The 19,483-nt window shown below is 41.8% G+C and overlaps 1 protein-coding gene across 1 annotated transcript in view; it reads right to left on the bottom strand.

The window, feature by feature from the left end:
- Positions 1–336: 336 nt before the first annotated feature.
- Positions 337–19,483, bottom strand: part of LOC308502503 (uncharacterized protein) — a 35,910-nt gene continuing 16,763 nt past the window's right edge. Inside the window, exons 2-3 of the mRNA XM_081060372.1 lie at positions 7,277–7,528; positions 337–1,957 (exon numbers count right to left, since the gene is read on the bottom strand). Of these exons, the coding sequence (XP_080916498.1) occupies positions 1,835–1,957; positions 7,277–7,528 (375 nt within the window). The 3' untranslated portion in view covers positions 337–1,834. The remainder of the gene's footprint in view (positions 1,958–7,276; positions 7,529–19,483) is intronic.

Here is a 19,483-nt window from a genome sequence, read left to right as displayed (position 1 = left end):
ATAAAACAGTGCGTGTAGATACATGGTAACTCATAATAGGGGAAGTTCATTTAGACTGTGGGTTCAGAGAAAGCCCTCCCTGAACCCAGTGAAGTTGAAGTGGAGACCTGATGGATTTCACACCCCTTTTACTCACGGCTGAATATGTTTCAATTTCCTCGTGCTTCATGCTACCCAGAAGCTCCTCTAGCTTTGGCTCCTAGGATGAGACCTTTGATTATTGATGGGGTAAGGAGGTAATGGACCCTCTTGCTATTTTAAGGCACTCAGTACGTTTAAGATATATCACAAACGGTCCATTTTCATACATATTAAATAATAATGCTCCACTCCAGTGCATTTCCCCATCATATTTATTAACGCAGTTCAGCATTATAGCTGTTCATGCATTCATTTAACTACCACAAATGTGAAGCCAATGCCACCATGTGTCTCGACAAATCTCCTGACTCTGTCTCTTTTATGCAGAGACAGTTAACCTTCACGCTGTCTGTGGTTGTTTATTCTACCACTAAAGCACTGACGTGTCAGAATTTAATTGAAGAGAGGTTTTTCTCCCCTATGTATGGCAACGTTGCTGGCGAAGCACTCTCTGATATGCATTTGTTAGTTGCTACATGGATAATCTGTTTTTGAAAAGGGTCACTTTGGATATTATTACTTGGATCTTGCCCTTGATATCAAAAATGTCACTGCCACATGGCGGATGGATAAATGTTTCATTGCTGGGAACAGAGCCACATGGACACTTAATTACAGCTTTCCCTTTCCCTGTTTTATAACTCGCTATAACCGTAACTATCTCCCCATATACTTGTTTCATTACTGCAAAAATTGATGTTTGTTGATGCAGTGGCTAGTTAGGGATCATTTCTACAGTCAACCGAAAAGGTCTTTGTGTTTGGGGAATCAAATTATAATTTCAGCTGGTTTCCCCATCTCTTCAGCAGACACATGGGTGTGTGACCAGAATGTACAATATGTAATTAGGCTGGAAGATGGGACTCCATTATTCCAAAGCTGCAGCCAGGCGTCAGAGGACGAGTGTCGGATGAGGAACAGGCATTTTCGAGGTCTGCTCTCTTCTGGCCTTCTTTCTCTCATCTGTGTGACCTTGGACAAATCCCACCCCTCTAATGCTACCATTTCTTCCCCTATGAAACCACAGGGTTGGATTGGATTATCTGTGGGCTCCCTTCTGGAAGGCAGCCAGAGGATTTACTGACGAAGTTGTGGAAATCTCTGGCTATGGAAAACTTCTATTTGGTTGGGTTGTTGGGGGACACAGTGAAGGGAGGGCGACTTTGTGGCCTCTGGTTGCCTCTTCTGATTTTTGTCTTCTTTGAAGCTGGCTGGAGATGGAGAGAGGGAGAGAGACTAGAAAATTGTGCTTACTGTGTAAACAGTTAATAACGCTGTCCATTTCTACCTCATTGCTATATAATGGAGATAAGAATCTCATTATTCAGAGACATGCATATGTAGTGACTTTTAGTCTTTACACATAGCCTCTTAATCACCATGCCACTCACACTATGTAATTTGCTCTGTGAACTCAGGCACACCAAAAATGTCACCCTGATCACTACCAGTCATGGTACCACTGAAGACAGAACCAGAATAATAGGTATCGGAAAAGGGCAACGGGCAGGAAACGAACACAGCTGCCCCTCCCCGCCCAATGCTCACAAAGTTTGAAGGTGGCCCTGAAAGGTCTGTCTTGAAACTGGACTAGCAGGATTGGAAATGAGGGCTTTCTGTGGCTTTGGAGGGTGCTGTCAGATCCTGGCTGTGACTACGCCACTCGTTTCCACTGTGCCAGCAATATGGATTTTTAGGCGTTTCTTTGGCCTAGACACGTCCTGTCCAGCATCGCAGCCACTGGCTGCTGAACACTTGAAATGTGGTGAGTGTGACTGAGATGAGACGTACATATAAAATAAATGCCAGCCTTTGTCTGAAAAAAAAAATGGACATAAAATAGCTCATTAATAATTTTATATTGATTACATGGTGAAATCATATTTTGGATATATTGAGTTAAACAAAATATACAAGTCAACTTCATTTTTCCTTACCCTTTTAATGTGACTGCTTGAAAAAATTCAAAGTCACGTATGTGGCTCACATTTTACTTTCATTGGACAACCTTAGCCTAGGGAAATCAGATGCTTGTTTACTGTAGTTGCTAAAGTTCTAGTTTGTTTTATTGCTCTCTTTACAAATTTGGGTCCCTTTAAAGATTCATTGCATTGATACAAGGAGCCTGCTTCCTTATTACTATTTGGGTGCAGAGTTCTTCCTCTCTGCCTGGCACCCCTCTGCCAGAACCTCTGGTGCAATCGGCTTGGATAAGACATGTTCCTCCCATTGCAAATAAGGTTTCCAAGGACACCTGTCTCAGAATTCTAGATGGACTATGACCTATGACAGTCATTTGAATGTAAACTTGACACAGGCACCTTTTGATGGGTTTTGGTTTATGTTCCATAAAAACTATCGGGGTGAAAAACAGCAGCATATCAAGGACAAAGTGTGTTAGAAGACATAGATTCTAATGCCTGGTCAGCCACTGACTAGCTATAGTTGATTTCGACAAATCACTGTATTTGAACCTCAGTTTCTTTGTCTGTCAGGTGCCTGTAAGGTGAACTCAACAACGCTGCTTTCAGAGGATTGCTGGAACATCAAATGAAATAACGTATGAGAAAGTCCTATGAATCGTGCAACTCTGTTCGTGGTGGCAAATTTATGGCCAGAGGGACAAATGCTCTGGGCAGACTGTTTTATCTGGCCAGAAAAGTGTGTTTTGTTTAGTTGAACCAGCACCTACAGGGCGTGTCACAGACTTTACCACTCTCATTATCTTCGTTCAGCTGATCTGTGTCACCTGCCCAGCTGCTGAAGATGGATGTGTTTGTACACCTTGCAAAATCAGAGGGGCAACCCGTAGTAACACATGCATGCTGACAAGGTTCCTTCCCTGAAAACTCATGCTCAGTACCTAAGTTATAGCAAAACCAAGTCTGGATGAACAGACATTTACCAAGCACCTGATCATGGCTCTAAATTCGAGGGATAAAAATTGAGAGGAACAGATCAACTGTGGGTACAACCAAAAGGACAGGCGACTGACTCTGCCTTGGGAAGAATATATTAGAAGAGATGGATAGAGGAGGCAGAAAAGTAACATTTTTGAGCCAAGACTGGGTCATACATAAGTTAAGCCCTTGTCATGCACTGTCTCATCTCCTCAAAACAGCTCTCAGAGGATGTCATTATCTTCATGTGGAGACGACGTCTTATGAAACCTGCCAACGTCACATACAATGGACAGGACTAGAATGTTAATCCAGGGCCTGCTGAGTGGGCCCTAGGCCATGATGTGTCACTGTGCTTTCCCTCGGGATTCATAAAATCATGTTTTAGTTCTGTTTGGCAGGCCTTCCCTCTCTCCCTCAACCTCCTCCTAAGGGTATTTTTTTTAAAAACTCCAAAGTCATTTATTTATTAAACTTACAATAAAATACTTGAAATACATACAAAATTGTGAAATAACCAATGCTTTTATTCCAGCAAACATACCAGATATAATAATGAGATAAGGATGTGTCTAGTAGAGATTTTTGTACTGTTCTAAAGTCATCATGGAATCAATAGTTGTACACCCAGGAAACGTACCAGTGGAGCTCTCTTAGTGGAGGGGAGAACTGGTGTATATATTTTAGTTGGTCTCATGTGGTCTCATTTGGCTAGAATCCAAGGGCATTTGGAAGATGGCACTTGGAGTTCACAAAGCATTCCTAACTCTTCTAAGAGGAAATGGAACACAAAGGTCAAAGGAGAGGCATAAAAATATCAGGTGCTCAATCCACCTTCCTATGCTTGTTTGTGCCCTAAGGAGCCTCTGAAGGAAAGGTCTCTCTCGCTCCATCCTCTCCTATCTTTCCTTTAACCTGGAGGGGATGTTTATGATGGTGGAAGTTTGTTGTCCAGGGGATCTGAGCAGCCTGCAGTGTTCCCTGATCTCAGCAGTGACCAGGGCTGTTTGATTATCAACCCCAGGAGCTCTGAGTCTTGGCTGTAAGAGTCTTTAGCATTGATTCTCTGGTGATAAACAGCCCCGCCCCACCCCTGCCTTTGACCCTTTCTGTTGTGTCCCAACCAGAAGGACTTTGCCCTGCCCCTCTGTGACTGGGTGATGGCCTCGGTTTGGGGCTTACTGTGCGTCATGAGGCAGCAGCCTTCCTCAGCCTGTTTGATCTCCTCTGCTACAAGTGGGGGTAAAGGTCACTGTTGGCTCATTCAGAGCCCAGACTGGGGAACCTGACACACCTGGGTTTGAATCTTTACCCTGCTGTGTTCTGGGTGGGTCACATGGGGCAAGTTGACTTAGTTGTCTAAGCTCCATTTCCTCATATGAAAAATGTGTAATAACAACAAGGCTGTTGTGAGAATTTAATAACAACAAGAACTTCCTACTAACTGCTAGGGAATGTTCTGAGTGTTTTACACATGGAGTCATGCAATGTATCACGACATCAAGGATGGACCTCATGGTGGTCCCGTAAGATTATAAAGGAGCTGACAAATTCCTATTGCCTAGTGACGGCATAGGGCAATGCATTCCTCACGTGTTTGTGGCGATGCTGGTATAAAACAACCTACTGTGCTGCCAGTTGTATAAAAGTATCGCGCACATAGTACTTAATATATTTTTTCAAGCACATAATATTTGATAATGATAATAAACAACTATATTACCAGTTTATATTTACTATACCAGACTTTTTATCATTCTTTTAGAGCGTATTCTTTCTACTTGTAAAAAAAAAGTTTGCTGTAAAATAGTATGCCCTGTTTTGCTGGCAGCAGCCTCATACATCTCATGTTTACTGTATCTTTTAATTGCATCATTTTCTCTTGTTCTTGATTTAATCTCCTGTCATTTGGTACAGGAACATGCTGTACAGGCATGTAGCCGAGGAGCAATAGACTGTACCATACAGCCTGAGTGTGTAGTAGGCTGTTCTATGTATGTTTGTGTACAGTGCCCTCTACGATATTTGCATAACCATGAAATTGCCTAACGACCCATTTTTGAGAAGTGTCTCCAATGTTCATCGGAGCATTATTGTACTAACTCAATCCTACAACAATCCTATGAGGTAGATACAATCATTATCTCCATTTTACAGAGGAGGAAACTGAGGCAAGGGGAGGTTAAGAAACTTTCCCAAGTATCCCTTAGCTAGTAAATGCAGATCTGAGCCATCAAAGCTGTGTGAGTCCAGATTCCATTCCTAAGCACTAGGCTATGCACAAATATTAAACACATGCAAATTTGGAACACAGGAGATGTTCAATAAATTCTGTCTTTTAATGCAATTATTATTATTTTTAATGGTTGTGGTGTTCATGGCTTCCATGAGGCACTTTCCATGTTGAGTGAGACTTGAGGCATTTTTGTGAGAGTATGACTTTTTCTTTCATAATTTTGAACTTGAACTGTCTGAATTCAGTTCCTCTTTTAACGAACTCATTAAGCCTTAACATTTTCATGAATTCTGCAGTTTACATTTTACAGTGTACTTAATGAGGAACACTAGTATCTTCTCATAGGCTTCTGAGGAGTGAAATAAAGGAAGTTCATCCATGCAAAGTACTAAGCGAGTGCTTGGCCCTGAGTGTGTGCTGTATAAAGGAAGCACGGGTAAAGGGTCCTGAGGTATGAATATGATGTCACTTGGTCCTCTACTTTGATCCTTCCCTGTGGGGATGCTCTGTTCCCAGGTCATCTACAACCAACCAAGACAGTGTATCATTGTACGCTGTGTTGCCACCTGCCATGTAGGAGCTCCTAAGGCCAGAGGTCTGGCTTGATTCATCCCTAAGCGTCACTGAAAGGACTGATGCCCCGAAAAGAAGCCTGAACTCGGCAAGAAACTGAATTACAGTTCTTTCTGTCAAACTCCAATAAGGAACAAGGCAAAAAGAAACCAGAGGAACACATCTTCATTTCCCAAAACTACTTTTTAGGTCCTTGCTTTAAACTATTATTTCATAACACGGGAGTTAATAATGCCCTTCAGGTGACCTAAGAATTAAGCCAAAATTGCCTTATGCAGATTTTCAGACAAGGGAACTATGTCACATTACAAGGAAAACAGGGCTAAGGGACTGCAGCTGCAACAAGAAAAACACTTTTTTCCATCATATTTTTCAGTAACTATGAAGATTCTCTATACACAATTTCTTTGCATGCATATATCTGATATATATTGAGGTTCAACTGTGTGCCAGGCATTGTTTTAAAAGCCTTATATGTATTAACTAATTTAATGCTCACGATAGCCCCATGAGGTGGTAGATACTTTTATGGGCCTCTTTTTAGGGATATGAACACTGCAGCACAGAGAGTTTAGGCAGGCTGCCCAAGGACACACAGCTGGTAAGTGGTAGAAGTAGGATTTGAACCCAGGAGTCTGGCTCTGGTATCTTACACATCACACGTAACAGTTGATTTCTTATTTTGATCAAGTCCTTCACTTTCTAATATGTAACCCACCTAGAAAAGCTTATGTTAGTGATATTAAATAAACACATGGCAGAGGTTTCAGAAGGGGCTGCAAATCCTTCTGGGAGAGCTCCGAGAGGACTATCTCTCCTGGGGGGTCAGCAACCGCTTTGTCCTGTGGGAACTTCCTTTTCAATGGCAAAAGGCTGGGGGGAGTGTGACTTCCTGGGAGAAAGTGACAAACGGCTACTTTAGTTAAGTGGCCTTTACCACAAAGGGGGCACAATTCCAAATGGTCCATTAGAAAGATCTCCCCGTCTTCTGCCACTCCCATATCTGCCCCACGGATGTGGCCTGGGAAGCCGGACATTTCCACTCTCCCCGTGTCTTACTCATCTCGAGCTGCTATAAGAAGATACCACAGACCGAGGGCTTAAACAGCAGCCGTGTATTTCTTACAGTTCTGGAGCCTGGAGGTTTAAGACCAGGGTGACTGCAGATTCAATTCTTGGTCAGATGGCTGCCTTCACAGTGTGTGCTAACATGACCTTCTCGTTGTCACCCAAGGAGACAGAGAGCTCCTCTTCTGATAAGGGCACTAACCATAGCACGGCAACACACCCTCATGACCTCATTTAAACCTGATCACTTCCCAAAGGCCCCTTCTTCAAATACCACCATACTGGGGGCTAGCATGTCAACATACGAGTATGATATTTTCTTTGGGAGGGGGACACAAACATTCAGTCTGTCATATACCTCCTCTTTCCTGCAGATGGTGGGCCCCAGAGCTGTTGATTCCAGTGCAAAGTGAGGCACTGAGTAGATCCGCGATAAATATTTGTCGAACTGGAAAGAACTGAACGATCCCCTGGCATTGAAAAGTCTCTGGGGCCTTGGGCTCTCCTTTCTGCCCGGAAGAGGGACTGTGAATGTGCTGAAACTGCCCAAGCACCCAGGAGGAGTCGTGGTGGGGTCACAGTCAGCTTTGCAGTGTCCGGTGAAACAGCTCTTTAGGATAAACAGAGGAAAGAGAGTTGTGTCAGAGTCTGGAGGCCTCAGGTCTGCATCTTGGTGCTGGCACAGAGAGACTGTGCTCCTGGGCAGGTCAGGTAAGGCCCCTCCATGCTCTTCTGTAAAGGGAAGTGATGCTTGTGTCATGGACAGGCTGGAGAAGGCAGTGGAGCAGCATATATAAATCACTAGCACACCTCCTAGCTCCCAGGACGTGCCAGAAAAGGTTTCCCCTTCTTAAATTAACCCTTTATCTGTGCCGCATGAAGCTTCCCTTGGATGTGGGCAATCAGGACAGCAGACACGGGAGTGCTGTGTGCACATGAATCACAGGCTCATAGAGTCTAAAGTTGGTAGATGATCTAAAAGGGATATGTCATGGGAACCAAATAGAGTGTTTACCTTGGAGGCCACCCACGAAGTCTGAGGTTACCTATCAGCCTAACCAGGAGCTCTTGGGTGTCTCTTGTGGGAGGGAAGGAGGGAAATGAAGAAAAACACTACAGGTGAAGTTCACATGCAGCCCTTAGAGCCTCTTCAAAACTCTTATCCCACAGAAACTTTAAAAGGACTGGGAGTAGCGGGTAAGGAAAACAGCTTCCAGAAAAAGGCAGACCAGACACTCTATGCAAGGAAGAGGGGGTAATACTAAGCAAGTACTGGGACCAAGGGAAACTCGATTCACTAAAATTCAAGCAGAACTTACACACCTGGTTTGCTTTGTGTGTGACAAGTAAATTCCAGGCCCTCTGTGCCCCGGCTCCCATCTGTCACTTACTTGGGAGGCCCAGCTGCCCTCTACCACCAGCTCTGACAATGGGTTAGCTACTTACTCCCTCTGCTCACCCTCGATTTCATACAAAGCCTAGCTCTTCACCCAGGGTATCAGGAACCACAGGACAACGGGAGTTTAGAAAAAGGTGTTGATTCCCCTTCTTCAAGGGTGGTGTCCAAAAACATGAACTCCAGAATCAGACTCATCTGGCTTTGTGCCCAGACTCTACCGCTTATTGGTCATATGACCTTGGATAGGTTTCTTAACCTCCTTGAGCCTCAGTTTCCTCATCTGTAAGATGGGCATAATAATAGTAGCTACTTCTTATGGTTGAATGAATTAAATTACACAATACAAGTGAAACACTTAGAACAGTGCCAGAAAATAATGAACACTCAGCGAAGAACAGCTATTATCTTTCTTAGTAGTGGTAATTTTTCAGAGTGGGAGAAAACCAGGTGTCTTTCGTTCTGTTTCCTCTCTGATCCTGATGGTTGTGGGTTAGGGAAGAGAGCAAGACCAACAGATGTCTCTACCAGTAAGTAACTGCAGCCTTGAGCAAGCCCGTAGCCACTCTGAGCCAGATTTGCCTCCTCTCTAAATTAAGGTCAAATGTCATGCTTCTCACATGACTGACTACCTGTGTGCTGGAAGGTACACAAGGGACAGTGCCAGCAAAGTGCTCAGGAAGGCTACCAGGGAGGGGAGCTGCAACGTGATGTCCTCCACGATCACACGAAGGCTCCCAGTGGTGCTCCATGTACCGACCACAGCACACCCTGTCAGAAACACCAATTCTCAGACCCCACCGCAGACCTGCTAAACCAGGAACTCTGAGGGTGGGGCTGGCGATCTGTGTTTAGCCGGTGCTCTGCGGCATCCTGTTGTTCCCGCACATTTGGGAACCACTGTGTTCCAGTCGTCCAGAGAAGGGAAGAGATGTGATGCCCACAAGAAATTCACTTTTTGCTGAGTAATTCTTACCTTTGGAAGGTATATAGAAATGGTAAAATTATGTTTCCTCGCCCCTTTCTCATGCAGAAGGATATTCAAATATATTTTTTATTTACTCAGTGTTACTGGCTCAGTGGTGTCCCCCCAGAATCCATATGATGAAGTCCTAACCCCAGCACCTCAGTATGTGACTGTATTTAGAGGGAATCAAGGTAAAATGAGGTCATATGGGTGGGCCCGAGTCCCATATGATTGATGTCCTTATAAGAAGAAGAAATTTAAATATAGAAATTTAAATACAGAAGGAAGACCATGTGAAGACATAAGGGGAAGACTTCCGTGTACAAGACAAAGAGAGAAGTCGCAGAAAAAAAACAACCCTGCTCACACCTTGATCACGGATGTCCAGTCTCCAGAATTGTGAGATAATACATTTCTGTTGTTTAACTCACTCAGACTTTGGTATTGGTTCTGGCAGCCCTAACACAGACAAGGGGGAGCCTTAAGCAAAGTAGAGTGTGCTTTGCACAGTCAGGGCTGGAAGCCACAGGCAAGGAGGTGAGTGCAGTCTAGGTAGCTTTGGATCCCTTCAGGCCTACAGGGGCAAAGCCATTTTCAGATTCCTTTCTTAATGAAACAGAAAAGAGGTGGGGAGTTGGCTCACTTTCAAAAGAATTCTTCTCTCTACAAGTGACTCACTTGTCACAAGAGATAGATTAGAAGCGATGTAACAACACTATGGAATCAGAATGAAAGTCAGTGGAAAAGTATTCTTTGTTCTACAAACATCTCATTCACCTATAACTTTTTAGGAATGCATTGACCTCAGAAGGCAGATACCTGGGACCTTGTGCAAGGGATTAGATAGAGGCTCTGGAAGAAGTTGGTTAGAATGGACAGAAAAGCCTGGCCATTTTTTCAGCCCACAGACCAGGGGATAAGAATATTGCACTTGTATCTAAGGGAAAAAGAAGTGTAAGACCTTGATAATGCCTTGATTATTTACTAAATAAATGGGTTTACTCTCCTACCTTTGCATTTCTGCTACATTTAAATTCTTTTAAAAAATTTCCCTGGAGATTTAGACTTAGAAGTGTGGTCAGGTTCCAGTACGGGCTTGGTAAACCTGGGGCTGGGTGGGTGACGCCAAGGGATTTGAGAGAATACCTAAAATATTTTCTGTGGGTTAGCCACCTTCTCTAGGGTGTGACCATTTACCAGACAGACAGGTGTACATGCAGAACTTGCTTTCATGGGGCTTTCTCTGAGGTAATTATCTTAGGGTTGGCAGTTGCCAGGTCGACCCTTTATCTGTCCGATTTTGGAACCTGCTTGGGAGAACTGAGCCTTATTTCTTTCTCGCTGCCCCCTACACTCCAAGTTTATACTCTATGTTTTTGTAAAGGTTATTTAAAATGATCATACCATAAGTGGGCAGAAGGCTGACTTTTCTCATTTTAAATGAAGAGTCACATGGGTTTTTTGTTGTTGTTTGTTTGTTTTTACATTCAGTATGAGATGCAGAAATTTCTCTCAGGTCCTAATGATTTCTTTCTTTTTTCCATTGGCTAATCCTTCTGGGGAGTCTTCAGCATGCACAAAACATGATGACTGAATGATCAAAATGGTGACTTGAACTTTTGAACTCTACTGAAAGGACATACCCAGTGATAAGCTATTGGTTTGTCATAAAGATTTCCACAGGAAACTTTTCTTTCTCTGTCCACTCTGTGTCTTGGCATTCATGGAAAAACTAACATGCAGGAGTCATATGGAGTAAATCTGGCAGGCTCTCTTGCATGAAATGCACTTCACTTTGTAGTCATTGGTATTTGGGAAGGTAGGAGGTAGGCCAATTAAGTTCTCGAACTCATCCTAGAAAAAGTGCTCCATACCTCTTGCTGAATACCTCTATGGTCACCTTTGCAGTACTCCCCTTGGGAAGCTATGCACTGATGCCAGCGCCTAGTCCACCTTTGAAATTTTGGAACTTGTTTTCTGGAATGGCCATCAGAGCTGTCGTCGTATTACCCTTGATGTCCTGAAGGTCATCAAAATGTCTTCCTTTCAATATTTCCTTTATCTTCAGGTAAAGAAAGAAGTCATTGGGGGTCAGATCAGCTGAGCAGGGAGGGTGTTCCAATACAGTTATTTGTTTACTGGCTAAAACCTCCCTCACAGACAGTGCCGTGTGAGCTGGTGCATTGTCGTGATGCAAGAGCCATGAATTGTTGGTGAAAAGTTCAGGTCGTTTTGTCTAACTTTTTCATGTAGGCTTTTCAGCACTTCCAAATAGTAAACTTGCTTAATTGTTTGTCCAGTTGGTACAAATTCATGATGAATAATACCTTTGATATCAACAAAAGGTTAGCAACATTATTGCAACAAGTTCACAAACTTAAGTATCAGACCTTGTATTGTCAGTGCTGGCTGGGTAGGGACAGAAAGTGGGTAACCGGCATAAGATTCACTGCTGGGTTCCTTCCAATCTGGGGCAAGAAGCTGGGATCAGTCTTGTACTGAGTATAAGACCCTGCATTGTCTTGGCAGTGACATGAAGTCTTACCTTATATAAAAAGTTCCACGGCCAATTTTTTTTTGCTTTTTTCCTTTCTGTTTAATAACCTTCTCTTTCCTTAGAAAGTAGCCTTTCCTGTCTGTTTGGTCTACACAGACCTTTTCCTGGTGAGAGTGAACAAGTATGTGGTCCATAGTAGGCCCTGGGGTGTGCTGCCCAGATACCCCATTTCAGAGCTGCAGCTGGCAGTTGTGATTGGCTGACATCGCACACCTCTGTCCTGCTCCTACCCACAGACCTGGTGAAGAGAAGCCAGTTCGTTCAAGGTCATGCTCCTTTCCTAGGAGCAGCCAAAATCTAATGACTGGCTGATATGGGGGTAGAAAGGTCCAGGCCCCTTCCCTTCTTTTCGGACCTCTCTGCAGGGCCATCCAGCTCCAGAGCTCCCATGAACTCAGCGGATACTTGCTGTGACTGTACTGCAGCTCAGCTTCTTCCTCTGCATGAATCACAGGCTTTCCACAGGTGCTGATGCCATCATTCTCCAGTAAACCTCCTGCATGCAGTTCTCCATCTCTCAGGCTGTTTCCCATGGACCCTGACATGCAGCAACACTTTTCCGTAAGTATGAAAGACTGTTCTCTTATTTCTTATGTAGATTATTGTTAAGGGATAAATGCCTATTTTCACTCCAGGAATTGATATGCATTGCTTTTCTGGGACTTTATTTATATGGAAAAATTTCCTGTGTATGCAGAGGGTACAGAGCATTGAAAATGTTTTGAACTCCATTGAAACGAAATAGCAGTGTGAAAGGGCTACTGGTTAACCCTGAAGTTTTGGTCACTGTATTTAAATTGACTGCCAACCACATAGCGTGGCCATATAGCAGAAGTGAAATTCTGAGGCCAGGGGTCTTGTAGAAAAGGGACAAGGTTCAATCTCCTATTGTTTTGTCTGTTTCCTGTTATTTCCTGCTATCAACCTGTACTCTAACCTGGCCAGTCATAGTCAAAGTCATTACCCTGACCTGCCCTTGAACAGGTGAGGGAGTGGGAATGACCCCTGCAAATCTGTCACCATGGCTGGAAAAACAATCCCCAGCACCTGCCCCAACATGTGGGAAGAGCAGAACATTTTATCAATATCGACCCAGGAGAAGCCAGTTTGGGATTTTGCCCCAAAAGGGAAGAGTAGGTTTCTACAATATTTTTTTTCACATTTAAAATAAACACATTTTTCTATGTCAATAGCTTGTTTTACCAACAAGGAGGACCAATGAGTAAGGTTCATAGAAAGAGCATTAAAAATATCTTTGGCTTAAACATTTTGTTAAGTTGCACTGATGATTGCAAATTTATTGGAAATTTTGCTGTTTTTGAAAAAGAGATGATTCAGTGTAAGTATTGAAAAGCAGTGAGAATTTGTATCTATTTCATTATTATATGTATATACACATGTATTCATACCATGTGTATACATATTCATACTATGAATTTATACCAACTGGACAAACAATTAAGCAAGTTTACTATTTGGAAGTGCTGAAAAGGCTGCATGAAAAAGTTAGACGACCTGAACTTTTCACCAACAATTCATGGCTCTTGCATCACGACAATGCACCAGCTCACAGGGCACTGTCTGTGACGGAGTTTTTAGCCAATACAAATAAATGTGTTGGAACCCTCCCTGCTCACTGATCTGGCCCCCAATGACTTCTTTTTTTACCTGAAGATAAAGGAAATATTGAAAGGAAGACATTTTGATGACATTCAGGACATCAAGAGTAATACAATGACAGCTCTGATGGCCCTTCCAGAAAAAGAGTTCCAAAATTGCTTTGAAGGGTGGACTAGGCACTGGCATCGGTGCATAGCTTCCCAAGGGGAGGACCTCGAAGGTGACCTTAGTGATATTCAGCAGTGAGGTGTGTAGCACTTTTTCTAGGATGAGTTTGCAAACTTAATTTTCTGATGTTTTGTGTGTGTGTGTGTGTGTGTGTGTGTGTGTGTGTGTGTGTGTATGGCTTAATGTAGTAAGTACCCTGGGGGATCCTGGCACAGTCTCCCTGGTCACCTGCTCTGGGTGCTCCAGGAGTGTCCCTTGTGTGGGTTGTGTGTGCCCTCCTGGGATAGTTGAGCCTTGGTTGCTATTGGCGTGTCAGTGGGTGGAATTGACTCTTAGGTTGACTGGCTATGGGGTTGGGCCACATCCACAGCTTATGGGCTGCTCTGCGGGGAACTTACCCCACTGAGCGGGTTCTGGTGCCTGTTGAGACCACCCTTTGTGTGTGCTGTTGTGGGGCTAATTGGGGGGTGCTCTGCTGTGGTCTGAAGCCAACCTCCAAGTATGTTAGTTCTGGGGCCTCTTGGGAGGGGCTCTGGTGCAGGCCCAGGTCACTCACTGTATGTGACTGGCTGGGGACTATCTGGTAAGAGCTACAAAGTGATCTACAGTTATTTGCTTTCTGTTCTAAAGTTGGAGGCATGTGGGAGAGGCCACAGTGTGAACTGAGGACCCCTGTCGCCAATACTGGGTCTGGGGTAGCTCTGCAAAAAGCCAGGACACCCCAAGACCGCTGCTGATAAAGCCTCCAGTGGTACGCGAGTTGTGTAAGGCCGGGTCTCAGGTCGTCACTAGAATGGAAAGAATTGTGGTCACCAGGTTAATGTGGATTCTGCTTTGGTGCCAGTGTTGAGCCTGGGGCTGCTCAGCCAAAGTCTCAGAGCCCACTGAAGCCAGCTGCTGCTTGCCTGGGTCCTGCAGACTCTGATAGTTTTTCTGGAAAGAGTACATTGCAGGCAGGACTGGCTGCTTGCAAGCACATGCCCCCAGCATTGGGGAAGTTGGGTGGGGAGGGGTCCCAGTGGAGTTCACCAGGCCAATCAGATTCAGATTTGGCCTGTAGGGGAGGGCTCCACATAGGAAGGATGGTACCGACTCCTCAGGAGAAGTCCCCCACACAGGGAAAATGGCAACTGCCTTCCAGCCCTTGTCTTGAAGCCACACACCTCAGTCTGCCCCTTGTATGCCTCTGATGATCCCCGAGTCACCATCCATCCGCTGGAGCCCAGAGTGAGTGCCTGAGAGTGGCTGAGTCTGTGTACAGGCTGTTTAAGAGGATGTCTGGGTTTCCCACAGCCTTCTGTCCCCGCTGGATGGTCAGAATCCCCAGTGTTTTTCACAGCCAGTACTCCGGGCTGGGTGACCTAGTGTGGGGGACTGGAGTCCCTTGCTCCTGCAGTGGGGACCTCCGCGGCAGAGATGATTCTCAACTGCCACACAGATGTTTGGAGCCAGCCTGTTTCATGTCTCTGCCCCTCCTACCAGTCTTGGCATAGCTTCCTCATATCCTCAGTTATAAAACTTCTGATCAGGCTGAGTTCAGATGCTTCTACAGGTTGATCTATAATCTAGTTGTAACTTTAATGTGTTCAAGAAGGAAGCACGCACAGTGTTTATCTACTCCACCACCTTGGATCTGTCCCCTAAAAGAACCAGCTTTTTGTTCCATTGACTTTTTTTTTCTATTTTATGTTTTCAATTTCATTTCTTTCTGCTTTTATCATTATTACTTTCTTCTACTTTCGTTTACTTTTACTTAAAAAAAGTAAAATTACTGGGTTTATTTTACTTTTATTAAAAAAAAATTTGAGATGGGAACTTAGGTTATTGATTTGAGACTTCTCTTTTTTCTTTTTTCTTTAATTAATTAATTAGTTAATTAATTAATTTAATTTTTATGTTTTTAATTTATTGGGGTGACAGTTGTTAATGAAATTACATGATTTCAGGTGTACAATTCTGTATTACATCATCTATAAATCCCATTGTGTGTTCACCACCCAGAGTCAGTTCTCCTTCCATCACCATATATTTGATTCCCTTTACCCTCATCTCCCTCCCCCCAACCCCCTTTCTAATGTTAGTATTAGTGCTATAAAATTTCCCTTCAGCATTGCATTCTCAGTACCACAAATTTTGATATGGTTTATTTTCATTTAGATCAGTGTATTTTTACAAAAAATTTTGTTGAGTCGTCCTTATGACCCATGGACTATTTGGAAATGTGTTGTTAAGTTATCAAGTGTTTGGATGTTTTCCTTTTATCTTTATGTTATTGGTGTCTAGTTTGATTACATTATGGTTGGAGAATACACTCTGTATAATGTCAATTCTTTTAAATTTATTAAAGCTGATTTTATGGTCCAGGCTGTGTTCTACTTTGTTATATGTTCCATGGGTAATTGAAAATAATGTGTATTCTGCTATTGTTGGGTGGAGTAGTCTATAAATGTCAATTGAATTCTGTTGGTTAATAGTGTTAGTGAGTTCTTCTGTATCCTTAATGATTTTGTGTCTAGTTGTTCTATCAGTTGTTGAGAGAGAGTGTTGAAGTGTACAGCTATAATTATGGATTTGTCTATTCTTTCAATTTATCAATTTTTACTTTATATATCTTATAACTCTGTTGTTTGTTTCATATACATTTAGGTTAGCTATGTCTTCTTGGTGTATTGACCCTTTTATTTTTATCTTTATCTATCTTTATCTGTGGTAATTTTCTTTGCTCTACTTTATGAGATATTAATATAGCCACTCCAGCTTTCTTTCAATTAATGTTTGAATGATATATTGTTTTCTATATTTTGACTTTTAATCTAGCCACATAATTATATTTGAAATGCGTTTCTTATAGACAGCATATCGTTGGGTCATGCTTCATAATCTATTCTGAAAATCTTTCTTTTAATTGATTTATTAGACCATTTACATTTATATAATAATTGAAATGGTAGACCCTATGTCTATTTTATTTTTTGTGTTCCATTTGTTTTGTTTTCTCTGTTTTTTGTTTGTTTGTTTCATTTTGTTTTTCCTACCCTTCCTATGGATTACTAAAATTTTTAGAATTTTGTTTTAATTTACTGATAATGTTTTTAAGTGTATCTTTTTGTATAGCTTTTTTAGTGGTTGTTCTAGGTGTTACATTGCTATACACATAACTTATCACAGTATTGATATATTTTACCAGTATTGGTAAAATATACCAATACCAATATACCAATATCAATACCAATACCATTGGTATTGATATTTTACCAGTTCAAGTCAAGTGTAGAAATCTTACATCCTCTTCTGTTCTTTTACCCTACTTGTTTATAAGTGCCTTAAATAATCCATCTATGTACATTTTTTAAAAAGTTTATTGAGGTGACAATTGATAGTAAAATTACATAGACTTCAGGTGTACAATTCTGTATTACATCATCTATAAATCCCATTGTGTGTTCACCACCCAGAGTCAGTTCTCCTTCCATCACCATATATTTGATCCCCCTCACCCTCATCTCCCTCCCCCACCCCTCTTACCCTCTGGTAACCACTAAACTATTGTCTGTGTCTATGAGTTTTTGTTTCTCATTTGTTTATCTTGTTCTTTTGTTGTTTTTGGTTTATATACCACATATCAGCGAAATCATATGGTTCTCTGCTTTTACTGTCTGATTTATTTCGCTTAGCATTATACTCTCAAGATCCATCCATGTTGTCACAAATGGTCCTATATCATCTTTTCTTACAGCTGAATAGTATTCCATTGTGTATATATACCACAACTTCTTTATCCATTCATCTATCGAAGGCCATTTTGGTTGTTTCCATGTCTTGGCCACCGTACACAAAGCTGCAATGAACATTGGAGCACACATGCATCTACATTTAAAACCACATCTTACAGAGCTATCATTTTTGCTTCAATTATCAAAGAATTTAGAAAATTCAAGAGGAGAAGGAAAATGCACTGTATTTATTCATATTTTTACTATTTTTGTTGTTCTTCCTTCCCTCCTGGTGTTCCAAGATTACTTCTTTTATCATTTCTTTTCCATTCAGAGAACTTTCTTTACACATTTTCTAAGGTGTGTCTGATGGTGACAGATTTTCTTAGTTTTCCTTCATCTGAGACTAACTAAATTTTCCCTTCATTCCTGAAAGATAGTTTCACTGGATGTAGAATTCTGGGTTGACAGATTTTCCCTTCAGTGTTTGAAAAATATTGGGTATTTTCTTGTGACCTCCTTGATTTTTGATGGAAAACCTGCTATCATTAGAATTGTTTTCCCCCATAAGGTATTGTTTCTTTCTCTTTGCTTTCAAGATCTTATTCTTTGTCTTTAGTTTTCAGAAGTTTGACTACGATATTTTTTGGGATAGATTTCTTTGAGCTTATCTTGTTTGAGATCACTGAACTTCTTGAATCTATAGGTTTATGTTTATTGCCAAATTTGAAAAATTCAGCCATTATTTCTTCAAATACTTTTTCAACCCTACCTCTTCCTTCTTTTCTTCTGGGACTCCAACAACATGAATATTAGAGTTTTGTTATAATCCACTGGTCTCTATTTTTTTGTTCTTTTTTTCCCCAGTCTATTTTCTTCCCGTTGTTCAGATTGGGTACTTTCTATTGTTCTATCTTCAAGTTTACTTTTTTCTTTCCTTTTTGCCTTCATTCTGCTGTTTAGCCCATTCACTGAGTTTTTTTTCTTTCTTTTCAGTTATTGTATTTTTCAGTTTTAACATTTCTATTTGGCTCTTCCTTAAATGTTAAATTTCTTTTCTGTGGCTTTCTATTTTTCATTTATTTCAAATACTTTCAAGATTTCTCATTGAGGCATTTTTATGATAGCTGTTTAAAAATGTTTATCAGATAATTCTAATATCTCTGTCATTTTGGTGTTGGCACCTACTGATTGTCTTTAAAATTCAAATTGAGATTTTCCTGGTTCTTACAATGCAGTGAGTGACTTTTTGGACTGAAACCTGGACATTTTAGGTATTATGTTATAAGACTGGATTTTATGTAAATTTTCTGAAGTCCAGTTTCCCCACTCAGCCTCCATTGACACTTGAGGACAAGAAGGGTTCCTCATTACTACTAGGCATGAGTGGGAATTCCAGGTCCCCAGGTGGCTTCCCCTGATACACAGAAGTTAGAGGGGCCATATTACTATTAGACAATGGTAGAAGTTTTGAATCTCCACAAGACCTCCTCTGACAACACCCCAGTGCTGCAGGTGAAAGTCCAGACTACCTGCTTGATTTTTGCTGCCATGAATGTGGTGGGTTCAAAAATTGTTTTCTGTGGTGTTTGGTAGAATTACAGTGTTTATTTTTGAGAAGTTTTCTATCTTGCTAGACATCTCTTTTACTTGCCCTTTGGCTAGAAAGAGCAAGCTTTTTGAGATATTTGTCTGCACCCATTGACGTTCTGTGTATCCAGTTTCTCCAGCTCCAAGTCTGGGATACAGGAGGCAATAAGGAAACTCAGGGAACTCACCACCCTTTTGTTCCTGGGGTCCCTCAGTTCCTTATGGTCTGCCTTCTTCTTTCAACCTTTCAGTCTTATGCTTATTTTATATATAAGGTCTAGAATTTTTATTTGTAGTTAGCAGGAAGAAAAGGGAAAATGACTTTTTCATCTTTCTAGAAGCAGAAATCCTTAAGTATATCTAGACTATTTATTTAGTCTTTTTAATCTTGCCCTGTCCCTTCAAAAATAAGTGGATATAAATGAAACTTTAGCCTTCAATTGAATCTAAATGGAGAATTGCTGATATGGGTTCTTTAAGATACTGTGCACTGACATTTTTTAGGAATAAATCCCATGCCCTGGATTTTCCAGGAAAATCTGAGTTTGACGTAA

The sequence above is a fragment of the Rhinolophus hipposideros genome (assembly GCF_964194185.1).
Source record: "Rhinolophus hipposideros genome assembly, chromosome: 9".
Taxonomy (NCBI): domain Eukaryota; kingdom Metazoa; phylum Chordata; class Mammalia; order Chiroptera; family Rhinolophidae; genus Rhinolophus; species Rhinolophus hipposideros.
This window is presented reverse-complemented; position numbering and strand designations above follow the sequence as displayed.